General features: G+C 33.0%; 2 protein-coding genes across 3 annotated transcripts; one reads left to right on the top strand and one right to left on the bottom strand.

Moving 5' to 3' along the window:
* Window positions 1-928: 928 nt before the first annotated feature.
* Window positions 929-4,874, bottom strand: LOC105347818 (surfeit locus protein 4). Its single transcript, XM_011457051.4, has 4 exons — window positions 4,670-4,874; window positions 3,899-4,162; window positions 3,505-3,548; window positions 929-2,824 (listed from the first exon to the last, which is right to left on the bottom strand). The coding sequence occupies exons 1-4, from the start codon at window positions 4,718-4,720 to the stop codon at window positions 2,371-2,373; spliced, it is 813 nt and encodes a 270-aa protein (XP_011455353.1). The 5' UTR covers window positions 4,721-4,874; the 3' UTR covers window positions 929-2,370.
* A 1,542-nt stretch (window positions 4,875-6,416) lies between these two features.
* Window positions 6,417-13,528, top strand: LOC105347817 (transcriptional adapter 1). Of its 2 annotated transcripts, XM_066075295.1 has the most exons (11): window positions 6,417-6,505; window positions 8,086-8,122; window positions 8,230-8,284; window positions 8,755-8,820; window positions 9,151-9,284; window positions 10,416-10,482; window positions 11,064-11,194; window positions 11,428-11,576; window positions 11,713-11,869; window positions 12,890-13,060; window positions 13,105-13,528. In XM_066075295.1, the coding sequence occupies exons 1-10, from the start codon at window positions 6,435-6,437 to the stop codon at window positions 13,046-13,048; spliced, it is 1,026 nt and encodes a 341-aa protein (XP_065931367.1). In that variant the 5' UTR covers window positions 6,417-6,434; the 3' UTR covers window positions 13,049-13,060; window positions 13,105-13,528. The 2 variants fall into 2 exon arrangements, with proteins under 2 accessions (XP_065931367.1, XP_011455352.3); XM_011457050.4 differs by having other exon boundaries at window positions 12,890-13,528.
* The last annotated feature ends 7,267 nt before the right edge of the window (window positions 13,529-20,795 follow it).

The raw sequence follows: 20,795 nt of genomic DNA on the forward strand, positions 1-20,795 counted from the left end.
GAAAGCTAGAAACTCAGATTGAAACATGAGGTTTCTTTTTAAAAGAAAGATATACATTGTATGCCTGTATCCAATATGTTCATTTGTCAAGTGGCAATACATGCACAAGGCCTTTCTGCACATAAAACCTGAAGCCCTATTTACACATTCTGATTTTTAAATAAATTTTCTAATGCAGACTTGACAGATTGATTTTGTTTCATCATATCAAATTTCCCACACATTCTTCTTAAATATATCATACTCCATGACTGATTACTGTTTCCATGAGACCATGATTTTCCTGATATCACAATGTTACCCCACATAATGGCAATGATCATGGAATCATACAGAATCTTCACTGCCAATGGAGTTGAATATTTTCCAGTATAGCTGTGGATTTGTTTACAGATCATCAATTCCAACAATAACAGAGGGCTTTCAAACGCATATTCAGAAACATTGAATAAAATGTGATTCTTACGCCTGTTTCTCAACTGCATGTTGAGCTAGCTGCAATAATATAGCTTTACATAAAATTCAGGCCGACGGACCGAATTTCCTTTAGAGCTTCAGGTCTGCAGCCATTATCGAGCAGCTTGCAAATGGAACAAAAATACATGTACAATGTATTAGTATAGAGACTTGTGTTTAACTATGGTAACAAAACCAAGGCTATGGGTTTTCTAAAATCACTTCTACTGAGCTAACCAGTCCATATTCAAACATTTTAAACTTGTTAGGTAGATAAAGTCCACGTATTCCATGAGGAAAGTTTGTTCAAGTGAACAAAGGGATTGCATACCAGGTAAGTCATGCTAAGATAATTCATTGCAAACATTTTTTTTGCCTTGTAACAGGTTAGGAAGATATTAAACACAAAACTCTTTAATATCTACAAGTACTCTTATATATAAATGCTAAACTAATAACAGAAAAAAATGGGTAAAACAGACTTGTTTTTATTGATGTTTTCTGTGGCAGTTTATGACAATGTAAAACAAGACAACATTTACACTAGCATACTTCTCTACCATATTCACGGGCATCTACTAATGATAAAGCTTAACAAAAGAGGGTCATCGCTAATGGAAGATACAATAATTAGCACATTCAATATACATGTAGCATATACATGTAGTATGCTACACATGCACATATACTGTCCTCATGCAAGACAAAAATTCTGGACAGCGGAAATAATAAATATCAACATAGTAGATTTGTTTTTGAGCTTCTTTTTGTGTGGAATCAATTTTGTCATCACTTCTAATTTCACATTTGAATGTTTAGTCATGTTTTACTGCTTGTACTAGTTACTGCATTTTTTGAAGATTTGAATCTATAACCACCGCGAAGCATCTCGGTATTCAGATTATTCCCGGCTTTAAGTCTCTAAAATTCTAGAAAGCTGTCATGTGTTCATTTAAACAAATACATATACATGTATTGTATGTCTGCATTACAATTAAATTCTATATTTACACGAGTAATAGTATAATGTTACACACAGTCATGCTACTGCTCAGCAGAAAATCAGAAATTGTACAAATGTTCATGACTGTGCATGTTGGTGCATTTCATTCTTATTTCACTGTTAAAAATGTGAAAAACAAAAAATGATTCTTAAACTTTCAGTGCATTTTAACATCTATAAGCACCATTAACTACTACTTGTATCCCTGCTCATCTTTGGCAATAAATTCTGTTAAACAGTTTACTAATCAATTTATATATCTGATAAACATATGAAAAATCAATAACAACCTTTATATACAAGTTAGATACATGTACTGGCAATTCTTTATTATACTGTAGCTTAGTTTTTCCCCAAGTTTTAATGACTAGTATAGTCTCTACTATTCAATAATTAAACATATATTTCATGGTATACGAAAACTCTAGCAATTGGGAAATTGAGAAATATATATTTTTAGATTGTAAAATCATAAGATATCAACAATTTAAGTCAAAAGATAATCAAGAAATAATTTGATAAAATATACATGCTCTAACAAAAAACATATACACTGTATATGTTTTCTATATATATATATATACATATGGATAGAAATACCCCTCAGTTCATTTTTGACACATTAAAACTTAAAGATACATATCTAATAATTAATTGAAATTTTTTAATAATGAATTCATTTAACCAATACCCAACCTGCATTATCAAGTATCATTCAACAAAACCAAACCACATAAATAACACATTACAAACAATGAAACATACAATGCAGTTGTAATACATGTGTACATGGGTAGCTTTCTTCCTTCTGAACAATAGAAATCGTACATGCATACGGAAAATATTTGCCGTAGAGCCAATTTTCTACTCCAAGTTCAAAATATATATACCTAAAATTTAACAAATCTAGACTACCATTTCTTTTTGTGTTCATCCATACTAACACCACCGGGTCCATAAGCTACAACAAGCAACAACCCACCAATGACAGAAAGGGTCTGGAAAAAGTCATACTTCAGGAAATCTCTCATCGGCTTGTATGCTGGGATACTCCAGAAAGCGTTGAAGTACACATTGAGAAGGGATAACCAAACGACAAGTACTAATGCTGATAACTTTGTTTTGTATCCAATGGCGATAAGAATAATAAGTGCTGTGCCCACCAAATTCTGGACCATCTGGAAAAAGTCCATTTCAAATCTAAGCAGGGTCAGAAACATCAAAACCAGAAGAATTCGGCCGCTCAACTGCATGTACTGTTTGGGGTTGTTCTCTCCAAGGGAGGGAAGTCCGGCAAATAAACTCTTCCCTTCTGCTCTATCCTCTGCCAAAAGCAGCAACACGCCACCAGCTAATGCCAAATTTCTGTGGAAAAGGTCTAGTGTTAAGATCAAGATATTCATACAATATCATTATAGAAATTATACACCAGTATTATGCATAACAGTCAAAAGATTTTTGGAATAACAGGTGGAAACTTATATAGCTCATGCAATATCTACCTATAATTCAATATTGGTTATATCATTAAATAACTGTTGACCCATTAGAATTTGTGGTTGCTTGCTCAATTTTCTATGATTTTGTGGGGGTTTTTACCAATGAATTTACATCATCAACGAATTTCGAATTTTTAGTATCAATTTGTAACTCATAAATTACAAGTAATTTAAAAACTTTACATCCTCATGAACCTGGGATAAATTGACCATCCATGAAAATTGGTCCCCTACAAAATTTATTGATTCTACATCGAAAGTTAGGGTTCTCCATCATTTAAAATTTTACAAAGAAACTAAATGCAGTGTCATATTCACAGACAAAACATATTTTTACAAAATTATTCTCTATGTTGCATGTACTTCTCATTCATTTCTTAACGAATAACTACCCTAACTTCTTGCAGCCTTTTTTTATGGGAACAGATCTTGATGAATTTTGCAGAGAAATTTTACGTTAGCATAAAACATTGAATTTGATATTCCTGGTAGATTCAAGTTGGATGTCTTTAAAACATTGTACAGTATAAATCAAGTGACTTTTACCTTAAGAGAAACTTCACATCCCATAAAATGCTGTATGCAACTGTCTGAAAATTAAAATTGTACACGTCATCAATTTCGTACAACATTCTGTTGAAGAAATATGAAATATTACTCCCATAATGTCCATCATGGTGTGTATGACTTGAGGTCAAAAATATTTATGACTTTTGCTGTCAACACTGAACAGCATCTGTTCAGTTCATTATTTGAACATCTGTTTGTTCACATTTCCCTTGTTTGATAATGAGCCTGTACATACAAATTTTTTAACTCAATTTACACAAAAGAATTTGTTTTAGATAAAGTGCTCAACCATATTAAAGTACATGATAAGAATATTGAAGTACATGATAAGACTATTTGAAGAGTCTTTAAAATTGCTAAGCGTACTTACTTGTAAAACTATGATTCCAACCAAAACTCCACATGCAATGGTAACTTTAAATCTGCTAAGAACCATCACACAGCCTCCTAACTGACCAATCAGATTGACAATTACAAACAGGGTGGCAAGGAAATAGCCACACCCCCAGGTGTGGTTCATATAGTCTCGCTGCTCCCCCCACTGATTCCACATTCGGAGTCCATCTTCCAAAAAGGTGCTGATCAGACAGAATCTAGCTACATGTGGCAGAACATGCTTGCTTTTTCGAAGAACCTATGAGAAACATGAAGAATGGTGTTTTTAATTTATTCATTAATTGACCTTTATATGCAAATAAATCTGCTCATACTTTTGTTGATATTTGTCAAGCGAGTAATTTTCAATTTGTTGGATTTCTGTCTTGTTGTTTACTTATTTTAAAAATTTGTTTATGATATAAGTACTTTACAGTGGATTTTAATATTACTGTACATAATTCGTTTAAATTGCACAGTAATTGCCTTATACTTAGCAAATTATGATGTTTTCACATTACCTAACTGAGACTAGTATCACTATGTATATTACCTTCTCAGAATAATATTTGATAAACAAAATCTTTACTGAATTTCACTGTTCCTGTTTCATGTCACTCATACGAAATCAACACCGTTACATATGACATAAGGATCAGTTACAGATGTTAATTTCATCACATATGATAACCTGTATACATGTTCTACAGTTTATTTTTGTTGGTTTAGAAACAAATGGAGTAAACAATAGCATAAAATACAATACCTGGTCTGCTATATCCTCCGCTTTATCGATAAGTTCATTTCTTTGTGCCATTGTCGGTATTTAATCTTGGTAATGTGTGTTCTGCTCTCACAGGCCACGTACCCCCATGAGAAACCGGAAATGTAAAAATGTAAAGTGTGAACCAAAAGTTGAAAAATCCTGTGACGTGTACAGATTTTATATACATTGAAATTTGTCAAATTATATGACTGTTATACCAATAAAAAATGTATAACAATTATTAGTGAATTTTTAAATCTCAAAATTATATCTTAAGCCAACAGAGCAGCCAAATCGAGCTTAAATGCAATATTTATAAGGAGTAAGTAAAATTGACAGAACAGCCGCCACGTTAATCCAGGGGATTTCGAACCCGAGCACTTGAACTGCTGATGCTTTTTGTTTTTTTACGAAAATTGTTTTATTTGTATATACATACATGTCGGAATTACTTGATGAAATGGACGTTAGTCCTTACAAAATTTACAAAAAATAATTAGAATGTGTTTTTTTTGGTTTATTTTACAGATCTTTTAAGCTTTCAAATCCAAAAAGTTGTGAAACTTGCATATATTCCCTGAAACCATTGCCTTTATATAAGATAAGAATAACTTCAGAAATGATTGAAAATATCATGGATTTGATTGCCTAAATACTATCAAAAATAAGGGGATAACTATATATACTGTATAATTTTTTAAAATATATCAATCATGTACATGAAATAATTTTTTTTAACATGTAATAAATCTGAAAATTTTACAATTTTTTGTTCTATATTAAAAATGAACGTGTAATCTGTTAGCAGTTAATCATGTTCTTTAAGAAACTCACCATTGCCTAAAAGATAATAGTTATAATGATGATTTTAAAAAACCAAAAAAAAAAACAAAAAAAACCCCACAAAAACCCTATTACACAAGAAACTTAACATGATGAATTGTCATATTATGTAATGCACTTATAAGTAACTCATCATTAAATTTTAAAACACAAATTTTATCATCATTTATATTATTCTGCACGATCTATCTGTTCACAACTGATTTAATTGTATACTATTTTTGATTTTTGTTTGTTTGATTTGTGGGTTTTTTTTTTCATTTTGTTTGTTTGGGTTTTTTTCGTTATGCTTTTTTTACGATATCAAATTGCGTAGAATTGAAAGTCGTGAAAGGGATGTGTTTGTACGAATTTACTGAAAAATAAATGTAAATAAAAAGCTACCACAGCTGCTTAAATTTGTAAAATAGACAATTTTGTAATAACTACGCAGTTCTTTCAACATTTAGAATTTGCTTCTTTTGCTTCATCAAGATCACTTATTAATCTCCAATAGTCATACATTAATTATTTTAAGCTAGCTATCTTATTTATTATTAAAATAGATTATCCTCTGACATTGTTCGTGCATGGTTGACAATATCCATGTATTTGTGAATGACATTGCCGTTCAGAATATATCTCTTTTTATGAAATAAAATTAATTGAGTAAATGTTTTATATAAATTTCACCATCTAAAAAATAATGATCGGAACTTTTTTACAAAAGACAGGGCAAAAAATAAAAGCAAAATGTTATTTTTTCCAAGTTGCAATTTTTTCGTTTCAATTTTATACACTTACCCAAAAAAAAAATACATTTTGAAATAAGAAGATCATTCTGATTTTAGAATTAGAGAAAATTTCCAAAGGCTTAACCGGGAATCTGAACCGGAATTAAAATATCCGTCTATTCGAAGTCTTGCATTTATGCTCATTCAAAATGGCAGCTTCCATAGACTTGAATGTTGCAAAGAAAAATTTACAGGACTGTTTAGGCGATAAAATGAAACTGTATGTAATGTTTACTTATTTCAATATCTTATGTGATTAAACATATACACAGCCAAATAAAGATTGTTGCAATCAAATGTTCAATAAGTTTGAAAATAGCTTTTGAAGTGGAACAAGTAGAAGAAATGTTGTAAACATTCCATGTTTTGTTGACAATTAATACTCTTAGTCGTTTCCATTTGCCTTTAATAATAGCTATCATCATACACTCTCAATATTTATCCACGTTGAATTGCTTATTTATGAAATTGAAGCTAAATCTAAAGTGTGATGTATTTATCAATTCTGCTCTCTTACCTGTTTAATTTGTCATCCTTTATGTTTGAGCGACAGTGATTATGTTAGAGGATTCACATCAAGTATATATTTTGTCTCTGAATTTTTGTTTTGCCATCAACCAATTTTAGTTACCACTTAACTTTATCCCAATATACAAATGTATCTTAGTTATGTAAATAAAATGCTTGGAAAGTATGTAAATGACTATATTAAGGAAACAGTGCAGAATTTTACTGTTGTAATTGAGGCTATATTGACTGTGGATATCCACATGTTTACTGCAGTTGTAGAGCTCCTGACAAATTTAACAGTGGCACTATGTTTGATTTCAAGTCCAGTCACTAACTTTTCCACTCCTGTTACATTTATGGTTTTTGCAAGCCCATAGAATAACACTTGAATGTCCTGCCTAGGGTATAGAACCTAGATTGTGTTGTCTTGAGGGTTGAAAGCGTTTGAGGAGTGAGATTTGTGGTAGATAAGGCCATATTGATTGTGAATACTGTATATAGGGTTATTTTTGCCCCGTGTTATTTTCGTTCTTCTTCACTTGCAAATGGTTTTACTTTCACCCTGTCTTGAATTCGCCCATACATAGGTTTGTTTAAAGAGAGATAATTCAAGACCTTGACATTTGCCAAGTCTTAAATTCGCCCACTGACATCGAGGGCGAAAGGGAGACGAAAATAAAACAGGGTGAATATTTCCCTGTATACAGTATTTGTCTGAATTTCAAAATCAATCGAGCTCCTCATTAGAATTAAAGGAGTCCTTGGTTCAAATTTGGGCCACCTCAAATTTTTCTTTTTGTATTGAATTTTTAGGATTACTTATCTATTTTTATGTATCACATTTGAACATGAAGCAGAGAAACCATTATACAGAGATTAATATTTATCAATAATTAATATACCAGTATATTACTGGTAGTTTAATCTTAGAAATATATGAGGTCTCTATGTGGTTCTAAACACTTCCTTTTAGTAATGACCTATAATTTAAAACAGGTGTAACAAAATTGTTGGAATTTTCTTTATTAACAAAATTCAAACGTTACTCAGTCTTTTAGACCAATTTACGAACCTTTTACCATCATCAATTGATCAGCTACATATCATATTGATTTCTTTGAATGAATTTAAGCTAACTACTTTATCAGCATTATCTGAGGTAGTCTACATTATATTCTTCAATGCATGTATTGATTTTATTCGTCTATTTGACTTCAAAGCAAGGACAAATACATGTTCTACCAATTAGGTATGTCTGCTAGTATCAGAAAAGTTCTCTTTTTTTTGTAGGTATTTACAGAACTTAAAATCTTGGTTCAAACAAAAGGTATTACTGTAAAGCAAGCCCTAATTTTCCATCAATTTCGTTTAACTCTAAGTACACATACTTATATCTATAGACAAAAGAAAGTAAAGCATCTATTGTTTTATTAGATTACTAAGGAAGAATTTGACATTGAAGCCAGAAAACTTATACCAGAAAGTTCAGGTAAATGGATACCATTTCCACCCAAAGAATGATTTAATTTAAACCTGTTTTGTATATATCTATACACTTATATTGATATAACCATATACCAGATACTGAATCTAACAAACGAGCGTAATAGTTTTCACTCTGTAAAAGCTTTTGCAATTTTCCAAATTTCAGTCAACTTAGAAATAAAAGTTTCTATGAACATATTTGAATGATTTGATTTTTTAAAACATGTTAAACTATCTTTTAATATAGTTTATGTGCATGTTTCTTATTTTCGTATTTATCACTTATTTTCATTTATTGTAATAATAATTCTATATCATGCAATAACAGTTGTAAGTTTTGTATAATTTTTCTATTTAATGGTAAAGACCTAGAAAGTTGTCAGAACTTGTGTCCAAACCATTTGTATATGTATCTTATATATATGTATACAATAAAATATGTTCAAATCAACTATCTTTTGAATTTGATTTCAGTTAATCTACACAATGAATTCCTTTTGGCAATCATATCCAGATGTCAGACACTTAGCTCTTCATTGGGTATGTATTAATACTGCTCATTACTCCACTATCAAAGAACATTGCATAATTTGCATTATTATGCAGTTCAGGGTGTTCAGAGATACTGCTAAGATTGCAAGAAAAATGCAATTTTTACAAATAAAATCTGGGACAAAAAAGTTAGATTGCACATAAAATATATATACATATAAAAGTAGGTGTAACACAGATTAATTTTGAATTTGAAATTTTGAATTTGACTAGTACATAAAATGACTTATTATTGCTATGAGCTGTAAAATCTACCGGGTTACAAATTTAAGAACCCAGACAATTCTTTCTATGTTATACCATACTGTCATTTAACAGTGCCCAGAGAAAACAGTATTACTGGCAAGTCATCCGAACTCTCCAAGAACTCAAAGCCAGGAGAACTGGCTAAACATGTCAAGTCTAAACTGAACAAACTCAGGAGGAAATCACAAGCATCCAAAGGACCCCAGGTGAGAATCATATATACATTCATTTACCCATAGTAACCATCACCAATATTTAATGGGTATAATTCACACAACTAATTGATTGTGTCACCTGAAATGTAGAAGTTTATTTTGATTTTGGGAGTTGAGCTTGTACATGTATTCAGTCTCTGTTTGCTGTAATGCGAACAATGTGCAATGATATTTTAGGTTTTCATTGCATATACAATTAGTTCACTTTTTTATGTGATCTGATGCACATTTGTATACATGTACTAAAAAGGGACTTTTATTGTGTGCAAAATTTTTTCGTGAGGTCCACTAGAGCCTCGTTGTCTCAATTTTTCTTGCTGTGAAACCAGTCCTTGTTGTTTGGTTGTTATAACAACACGGGTCTGGATAAGGCTTAGTCAAGAAAATTAGTCATCACAAACCAATTAATCCCCAGTTAATCACGAAGTCGCCGCAAATAAAAGTTGGTTTACAGTAGCTTGTATACCGGTACACACCGAGCTTATAGATATAACCCTTACTTCACCGAAACAATAATACCTAGTCTAAAACATATAGACATATTCACTGATTCAATGAAAATAATAGCAAGCCACTACCCAATAAATATAGGTACCTTGAAACTTACAAAATATACAAAAAACTTAACGGCTGGAGAAAACAAATGCCCAAGCAGATTTACGGTATTTCTGGCTACCAGTTTACCAGACTAACCTCTGGAATTTGCCAATGTGTAGGACAATTTCAGCAATGTGACTGCACCGCCAGGACTCTCTTAAAGTGACCAAAATAGTTATACTAAAAATAGCCTAATTACACTATATACTGTAAATTCCTTATTAAACGTGAGAAATGAATATTCGCGTAAAATCGCAAGAAGTCTGTCTCGCGAATTTTAAAATCTCGCTTTTAATTTTCGGACATATGTAAACACTATGATAATATTTCGGCATTTGCAATTTTATGTTCTCGCGATTTGATGGAAAACCATTGAATCGCGTAATTAAGTACTCGCATAAAATAAGGAATTTACAGTACACAAATTTAAAACTGATATAAGCTGAATTCAACTTCATCAAAGAATGCTCGAAAAGTTTACACCAAGATGTACATTTGTACATTGTACTCTGCTTTTTTTTCCAGAGGTTCCTAGTAGCCAATCCACTAAGTAAATTCCCATTAGCCTCATTAAAAGGAGCTGAGGATGCAGGTACGTACATGAATATTTACCGTGGTGCATGAAATATTTATACGTTATAGTCAATATAATTTATTTCGGTTGAACTCGGTGAATTAGAATAAAATTATTTTCTTTTGTGGAAACGCCAATAAGAGATAGGGTCGGGGCTTAAGGTTTTATAGGTAAGTTGTGTTCGATATGTATTTATTCTGGCTTTCAAACTTTGCACGAGAAAGCTTAAAGTGTATGGTTGTGGTAATCAGTACTTGATAAGGTTCTTATTGAGTATACCGGTTTAATGGTAATGTGCTCTTGAGCATATATGACAAGCTGCTTGTCAAATGAAAACTTCAGAAGTTTTCAAATGTAGTTGATTGCAGAATATTGATGTTGAATATTGCAGATTGTGTGGGAGTGACTTTCTGTAATGCAAGAACGCAAATGCAAAAAATAAATTTTGTATTTTATTTTTGGTGTTTATTGCTCTTTTAATTGCAAGTACAAAAGAAATTCATTTATGGTGTTATAAATAATTCTTGCATTAAATCACATTAAACTTTCATTTATTGAATGTCAAAGAAAGGTATCAATAAGCATGTGGTGATTTCCAGAGTTTGCGTCCCGTGACATGGTACTGCCGGACATTACGATGGTCCACGGGAGAATGCTGGTGTGTGCCTGGGAGGTGGGACTGGAAGAGGTGGCAGACTCAGCTGTCAAACTGGTCATGCAGACCGTTGAGGTGAGACATATTATTTTTGGATAAGACACAATTTAGCTTCCGGTCAGCAACCAGCTGTTAAGTACAGGTATGTTAAGTAAGCGAAATGAGCGACAATAAAATTGTTGAGTAGCGATTCTAAAAAATAAGGAGCAAATTGAGGATCTGATTTTAATCAGATTGACCAGTACAGTGTATTGATATAGTTAGTGACAGCCTATTTATCAGCATCAAGGTATTAATTCTTTTTGCAGAATGTTTTAAAGAATTTGCTGAGCCTTATATTGTCACAAAGAAATGGATACAAACTTCGTGAAAAGAAAATGAGATTTGCAATGGGGTCCTCTACCAAGAATCCTTACCAAAGACAATCGTACATCAAACATGACAGCAGAACTGAAAGGTCAGATAATCATGCATTACACTCTTATAAATGCATAGTGTTCCTTTTTGATTTTGTTATTGCCAAATGAATAATTTTCATGTGAGTGAACTGAAATATAAAAATTGAATTCATATATATATTTTTTATTCCACAGTGAAGCAACAACCATAACTAGCAATGGGTCACATGTACCCTGCCTGAAGCACACTACTGAACTAGGGGAAGAGGAGGGTGTGTACCAGCTGGCCTTGTCTCAACCCGTCCCCCCCAATCCACCAGTCTCCATGTTTGACCTGTTTCATGCCTTACAAGTAAGTCGCTTAAAATATTTGAATCCACTCTTTACAAAAGCTATGTCCTTTGGTTGCCATTTTTGGGGAATAAACCATAGATTTCCTACAGTAGCCCTTGTAGTGTAGAGGTATGTAACTTTCATTTGATGTTAAAAAACAATTTCCTTCTTCTATTTTTTATTGCCCCAGTATTGGGCTACCCATACACTGAAGGAATATGACAATCTCAAAGAGATTTCATCACAGGATGCACAAATACTTGGTAGCACAAAAAAAGGGGAATGTTGTTTTTCTTCCTTTTGACATTTGGGTTGATCCTGTAAAAATAGCCATTTCAATTCACATTTTGCATAGTGTTCATTGGTCTGTAATAGCAATCAAATAAGTTGCTTTAAATCCCTTGCAAATAACAATATCCTTACAAGTTGATAGCTGCCAACTTGGATTTAGGGATGGGTACCATAAAACTCTTCTAAGGCTGCCAAAAGTTAATTCTATGTTTAAAGTAACCCAGGTGTAAGATAAATTGGGTTTTGAAAAAAAACCAAATCCCTATTTTGATTTGATATTTTCCAGTTTGATTATACTAAATACTGTAATCTGTAGAAATTTGAAATCTTTAGAGCACATTATGGACTATAAATCAGATACTCAATGGGTTTATCAGCACATATCACTATAAAAGAGGTAAACTGTATGTAGTTTGAATACTCACTGTATTTGTATTAATGTAGATGAATGAAAATCATTTGTTCGAAAAAAATTTGTTTTAAATTTATTGCCCTCCCTTGTAGGTTTGTTATTTTGAAGTGTTAAAAGCAAAATTCATTTTGGGCTGCCTAATGATCTTGCTAAACATTTTATTACATTTACCAGCATTTATCAATAATAGTAGGCACGCAAACAGACTTTTTGGATCTTTACCCCAAAAATTATGCTAGAAAATCTTGGTGTGTATGTTTCCTAAATATTAATGATATCCCTTATATCGTTTCAATATCCATGTTCATATAACAATATTTGTTGATTTCTCTACAGAGCCATCCTAGTGTCCTCCCCTCCCACCCTGTATATGAGGCTGCTGTTCAGAGGGCCATCCATCAGCTGTTTCATCCCTCCCACGAAAACATCGACCAGGAAATGATTCACCTCCAGGAGCAGCGGCTGACCCACAGACTGGCCACCTCAAACAGATAGCAGTGACCAAACCTTAGGGATGGGGGGTCACAGCATGTCCAGTGCAGTGACATAACCTTAGGGATGGGGGGTCACAGCATGTCCAGTGAAGAGCTTAGAAATTGCCATTAATTTGATGAACATATTTTTACGACTGTAATGATATTTGCAAACTGAAAACAATGTTATTTGTTATTGAATATATTGTTATGATCTGATTACATGTCCATCTGACTTTCATCATGTTCTTTATGCATATTGTCTTGTTTCATATACGTTGTTACTGTGAGAGGTTATGAGTTTTTGAATGCAGAGCTTTGTCAATTCAGGAAGGCACCAGATCTCATTGAAAGGTTGAAGGTGCCATTTTGTTTTTCACAAAGAGAAATCATTTGTACATGTACCTTTTTGTTCATAAGTGAGAAATTTGATAGTTTTATACACAATGTCTTGAAGAGTAGAGTAGTAGAGCAAAAGTATGCAATAAATAATCAAATAATAGTGAAGTATTATTATTTTTTATTAGGACCCTGCTCTGCACCAGCCATAAAGTGATCATTCTGTCTGTTTGTGCATCCATCCATCCTTCCGTTCGTCTGTCCTTCCAAAATCGATTGTCCAGAGCATATTTATTTTCTCTCTCCCTAGCCCAATCTGGCTCATCCGTCTCCCACAGAGTGCGTTTTGGTAAAGGGTGTACAGTGACCTTGAACAATGTTTGTAGGTCTAAGGTTAAGGTCATATCAGAATTATATATAAAAACCTTGTCTGGGGCATATCTTCTCTCTGTTTAGTCCAATCTGGCTCATACTTCACTTATAGAGTGTTTATGGTCAAAGGATAAGCAGTGACCTGAATGAAGTTTGTAGGTCAAGGGTCAAGGCCATATTGGTTGAAGCAAAAATCCTTTCTCAGAGCATATATACTTTCCACTTAGCCCTATTTGGCTCATACTTCAAATAACAGAGCTTTTGAGTAAAGGGTGTGTAGTGACCTTGAACCAATTTTCAAGGTCAATTGTGAAGGTCAATGCAGATTTATATGAAAAATCCTTATCCGGAGCATACTTTCCCTCCCTTTGTTCCAATCGGGCTCATACTTCACCCACATGGTGTTTTTGAGCAAAGGATATGTTGTGACCTTGAATGATGTTTATAGGTCAAGTGTCAATGTCATATTGGATCACACAAAAATTCTTTTTATCATATATATAATCTTTATTTAGCTCTCTGGCTAGTAATTTACTTAAACAAAGCTTTTTGGTTAATGGCTTGCAGTGACCTTGAACCAAGTCAATGTGAAGGTTATAGCAGATCTCTTTATAATCAGTTTTAGACCGTAGATTATTTCCTGTTTGCTCAATCTTGCTCAGATTGAACAAATATGCCTGTATGTAAGGGGTAATGAGATTGAATTAGAAGTTCTATGCCAGCTGGAAAATTTCTAAGTTACATATATAGGTCAAGGTCAAAGCAAAATTCTCTGAAATTCTTTTTATCTTATTGTCCATTATTAAAGCGGGATCCTTTGAGATAGTCACCATCTCCATATTGTCTTAATTAATTTAACATGAAGAAGAAGTAACTGGTATATACTGTATTAAAAGATGCAGATTATGTAACTGCTTATTTGTAATCATGAACAGATGTATATTGTATACATGTGTCATCTGTATCTCTGCAAATCAGCATCAAAACATTTAATAATGTGGTTACATTCTAATCATTTACAACTGATATGCTTGAAGGAAAGTATTTACCGGTATATGCCATTTTCCCCTTGATATTTAGTTATGGATATTCACCATCAAGCAAATTGAATATTGCATAATATTTTGAACCCAGATACAATACTTCGTGGTATCAGAATATTACATGACACTGGCATCTCAAAGTTTAATAAGACCGAATTGTTAATTTATTTTTCTGTAGTCAGTAATCCTTCACCTTTTGACCTAAAATTCATGCATTGGCCAACCTGTACATGAGAGATGATTTTAGACAAAGATATCACAAGAAATTTCCGTAACAATTTTTGAAAAGGAAGTACATGTAGCTATAAACTTGGTGAGGACCTAGTAAGTTGCTAGAACTTGGTTTCAAACCCATTTTATATTACATGTATAAACTAAAATGTAGTATACTAGTACAGTAAAATATGTTTGAACCAAACCTGGTGTGACCTTTCACAGTTAAAATCAATATATAGAGTTCATTGTCAGTCATTATGGGATGTCATGTTATTTTTCAAGCAGGCAGTAATGGTACTTAAAATAGGCATACCAGTAAACTTGCTGATTTTCTGAACTGAATTTCAATAGGGGTGATGTCATAAGGATATGTCATTGTTATTCTGTGTAATCTATGAACTATGGGTATACTTTCAATGTACAGCATGTAACAAGGTATTGGTCTGACTGTTAAAATGGTGACCTTAGACCTTTTGACATGAAAATCATAATGTATCATTTACTTGTAATGACCAATCTAAAGTTTGATGTTACTTTATCAAACAGGTATCAAATACATCTGTTAGGTAATATATATTGTGCAACTTATCATCATTCTAAAGAGTACATCCTCCTCTTCAAAGTCAAAGGGGGCCATATAAGATTGTGTATACAGTTATCTTACATCCTGTCTTTGCGATTATTCATTTGCATCAAGATATTTTAAAGGTTGGTGACAGACTTAACACTATGATCATGGGTTGACATCTCTTTTTGTCAAAGATGATCAAGGTAATCTTGAAGACAGGGCTTAGTTAACATCCAAGGAAAAGAGCTACTTAATGTATAGTCACATCTAGCTACACCTTCCTTACAAGCTCTAGCAAGAGATCTTGATCTCACTACAGGACTCAAACTTCACTATAATCTTTTGTCTATTTTATTCGTACAAAAAAAAAGAGCAACCAATTTTTTCCATTATAAATGCTTTTAATTACCAAAGACATCCTATAACTTTCACGCTGCATTTAGACACATTTGTGCATGAATTAAGATTAAATTGTACATCACTGCAATGAATAGATACACATACATGTGTATTAAAAAAAATTAACCATGTCAAATTAAATATATTTAACAACTGATGGCAGGGTGTTTCATCTCTTCGGAGAATACATTTAAAACTTGAGTTTGATTTTTCTTCCATGTATAGAAAATGATTAGAAATACACGTACAACCCTTTAATAATTAGTACGTATGAACACTTTGAAACTTGTTATACACACAGGTACGTATGTATATCATTTGGCTTTTTTAAACTCAGTCTTAAAGTTAATGATTAAAGATACATGGACTGATGAGCTCAACAAAGAAATTGTTTTGGTAATGAAATATATGGGGTGTTTCAGACAAAGAAAAGTTCTTACAGCTGTTACAAGTTTTACATTATACATATGTACAAGTCTTTTATAACAAGAGGCCCATGGGCCACATCGCTCACCTGAGGAACAATAGGTATGATAAAATCAGCTCAATGGAGTCATAATACAAACTATCTGGACAATGTACAATAATTCATGTAAATCCTGTATAAATAAAATCCATTTTCCCCTGGATATTCTTATGTTTATAATCATTAGTCCTTTTTCTAACAGGATGATTTTATAGCCATATCATATGTTGAGTATTGCAGTTCTAAAAAAGATCAGTAACAATATTTTATATATGGGATATAAACGTACATCAAACTCTGAACCTTCTCGTGAGGCCAAAGAATTGTCCTGGGGCCAAAATCTTAACAATTATAAAGAATCATCTGGCTGATTAGTTTTTAAAGATTTGCCCTATATATTCCTTTGTTAAACTTTGACACCCCCCCCCCCATTGTGGCCCCACCCTACCCCTGGGGATCATTATTTTCACAACTTTGAATCTACACTACCTGAGGATGCTTTCACACAAGTTTCAGCTTTCCTGGCTGATTAGTTTCTGAGAAGAAGATTTTTAAAGAATAACTCTGTTTATTCCTATGTAAAACATCGACCTCCCATTGTGGCCCAAACTTACCCCCAGGGGTCATGATTTTCACAAATTTGAATCAACACTACCTGAGGATGCTTCCACACAAGTTTTAGCTTTCCTGGCTAATTAGTTTCTGAGAAGAAGATTTTTAAAGATTTACTGTATATAATCATATGTTAAAATTCGATCCCCCATTGTGGCCCCACCCTACCCCCGGGGGTCATGATTTTCACATCTTTGAATTTACACTACCTGAGGATGCATCCACACAAGTGTCAGCTTTCCTGGCTGAATAGTTTCTGAGAAGAAGATTTTTAAAGATTTACTGTGGATTCCTATGTAAAACGTCGATCCCCCATTGTGGCCCCACCCTACCCCTGGGGGTCATGATTTTCACAAATTTGAATCTTCACTACCTAAGAATGCATCCACACAAGTGTCAGCTTTCCTGGCCGATTAGTTTCTGAGAAGAAGATTTTTAAAGATTTACTTTTTATATTCATATGTTAAACTTCGACCCTCCATTGTGGCCCCACCCTACCCCCAGGGGTCATGTTTTTCACATCTTTGAATCTACACTACCTGAGGATGCTTCCACACAAGTTTCAGCTTTCCTGGCCGATTAGTTTCTGAGAAGAAGATTTCTAAAGATTTAATCTATATATTCACTTGTTAAACTTCGACCCCCCCATTGTGGCCCCATCCTCAGGTGAGCTAAAAAGGTTAAGTTAACAATTCAATAAGTTGGTTTCTGGAAGAACAGATTTTGAAAATTTTCGTAATAAATATTGACAATTTTTTTTTTTACTTTTTTAATCTTTAGCTTTTAAGATCTGTGTACAAACATAGAACTGTGAGCAAATCTCTGTATCTTGCTTATAATTCGAAGCTTAACACTCAAATATGGTTAGTAAATAGAAAATGTAAACAATTAAACACAAGAAACATGCACTACATGTATAATGAATTATATATATACATGTATATACCTACATATTTCCGTAAGCGATATCAAACTCTATTTAAACTGAATAAACTAGAGAAAATGTCGAGCATCTCAACAAAACCTATTGCATTAATCTACCATTACGCAAAAGATAATGCCGAATTACCGATAGAATGAATTGTATTTCAGTACCCCTACATCAGATTTTGCTTAATTTGCGCAGGTAAACAGTTAACGTAACTGTTTGATTTACCGAAGTCTCTGTTTGATTTGATACGTAAAAATCACGAAATACAGACGATAGTTTCCTGGTTACAAAGCATAAATAATGAAAACGAAACGAAAATCAGAACAAGCTAACACCAACGTCATGTGTGAAAACTGTCAACGCATTGAAATATTTAGCCTCAATTTACTTCACAAAATCGGCACCAATATATTTTTCATGTTTCAAAATTTCCCTTCATACGCGAACTGTTGCACAACAAGCAAATTCATCATAGTCAGATCGACCCTTTTTCGTATAATGTCATGGCTGCTTTAAACAAAGAAGCTCGTTTTAGAAGTATGGAATACGAGTCTGGGTAAAATGGGTATGCAAACCCGGGCCGTGGCAAAATAAATGCCGGGGCAGATCGGCAATCGTCAATTCCAAATACGCATTATTTTGCAGCAATATCTACAGCGAATACAAATATACTAGTCCATCAAATATCCTGAAATTTTAATGAGATTGGCAGATTAATAACTGCCAATCTTTTGTTTTGCCCAGGCCAAGTCTTGCCTACCCATTTAATCGGATGCCGAGCCCGATGCTATTAAACTGATTGAAACACGCCTTTCCTTTATTATTATTTTCGTAATAACTTAGATTTGAAACAAAATTACCCCTTAATTTTTGCAATTTATATTTTCCTTCCCATAAGGATAATTTATGCCAAACTACGTTGAATTTGCCTCGGTAGTTCTTGAGAAGAAGATTTTTAAAAATGCACCCCCCTTTTTCTACAGTTTCAAGGTTTTCTCCGCTTTGAATACAGATCGGACTTTTATTTTTGCAATTTATATTTGCCCTCCCATAAGGATGCTTTGTGCCAAATTTGGTTGAAATTGGATAAGCAGTTTTAGAGAAGAAGTTCAAAATGTAAAAAGTTTACAGACGGACAGACAGACAGACGGACAGACGGACAGACGGACGACGGACAAAATGTGATCAGAATAGCTCACTTGAGCTTTCAGCTCAGGTGAGCTAAAAAGTTGATCCAAGTTGGACAATTCACCATCATACAGTTTATATGGCCTTTTATACAAATAACAATTAACAAAATGTTTAAACTCTGAACCCAAACAAAATATGAAGAACATGAATGAGAAACGGAAGTCATTAAAGCAAGATACTTGTAAATTGGTACCTTACAAAATCTGACTATGATCAAAGGTGCTTGGCCAATTTTGAAAATAAATTTAATGTGTATCAACAAGATATCTGTGAGCCAATGCTCACTAGTGATACCCCCGCTCTGATGTGAATATGCAAAATAAGCAAAGTCGACATTTAACAGAAAGCTGGCATCTGATTGGTACAGAAATATATCCCACAATATGGCATGCCTAAACAAATAATGTGTTAAAATTTCAAGCATCTGCGATAAACAGTTGCTGAGAAATCTTTGAGGAAAATTTGTTTGAAAATTTTGGCTAAAATAAACAAAGTACTCATTTAACAGGAAGTTGACGTCCAATTGGTACAAAAATGTATCCCACAATATGGCATGCCTATACAAATAGTGTGTAAAAATTTCAAGCATCTGCGATAAATAGATGCTGAGAAATCTTTGACGGAAATTTGTTTGAAAATTTTGGCTAAAAATAAACAAAGTTGTCATTTAACAGGAAGTTGACGTCCGATTGATACAAAAATATATTCAACGATATGGCATGCCTTAACAAACACTGTGTAAAAATTTCAAGCATCTGCGATAAATAGCTGCTGAGAAATCTTTGAGGAAAATTTGTTTGAAAATTTTGGTTAAAATATAAGCAAAGTCGTCATTTAACAGGAAGTTGACGTCCGATTAATACAAAAATATATCCCATGATATGGCATGCCTATACAAATAGTGTGTTTAAATTTCAAGCATCTGCGATAAATAGTTGCTGAGAAACCTTTGATGGAAATTTGTTTGAAAATTTTGGCTAAAAATAAACAAAGTACTCATTAAACAGGAAGTTGACGTCCGATTGGTACAAAAATACATCCAACTATATAGCATGCCTATACAAAATACTGTGTAAAAATTTCAAGCATCTGCAAAAAACAGTTGCTGAGAATTCTTTGACAAAAATTTGTTTGAAAATTTTGGTTAAAAAATAAGCAAAGTCGTCATTTAACAGGAAGTTGACGTCCGATTGGTACAAAAATACATCCCACTATATAGCATGCCTATACAAATACTGTGTAAAAATTTCAAGCATCTGCGATAAACAGTTGCTGAGAATTCTTTGACAAAAATTTGTTATAAAATTTTTCCTAAAAATAAACAAAGTCGTCATTTAACAGGAAGTTGTCGTCCAATTGGTACAAAAATATATCCCACGATATGGCATGCCTATACAAATACTGTGTAAAAATTTCAAGCATCTGCGATAAACAGTTGCTGAGAATTCTTTGACGAAAATTTGTTTGAAAATTTTGGTTAAAAAATAAGCAAAGTCGTCATTTAACAGGAAGTTGGCGTCCGATTGGTACAAAAATATATCCCACGATATGGCATGCCTTAACAAACACTGTGTTAAAATTTCAAGCATCTGCGATAAACAGTTGCTTAGAATTCTTTGACAAAAATTTGTT

Source organism: Magallana gigas, chromosome 2 (assembly GCF_963853765.1).
Source record: "Magallana gigas chromosome 2, xbMagGiga1.1, whole genome shotgun sequence".
In the NCBI taxonomy this organism is placed as follows: Eukaryota; Metazoa; Mollusca; class Bivalvia; order Ostreida; family Ostreidae; genus Magallana; species Magallana gigas.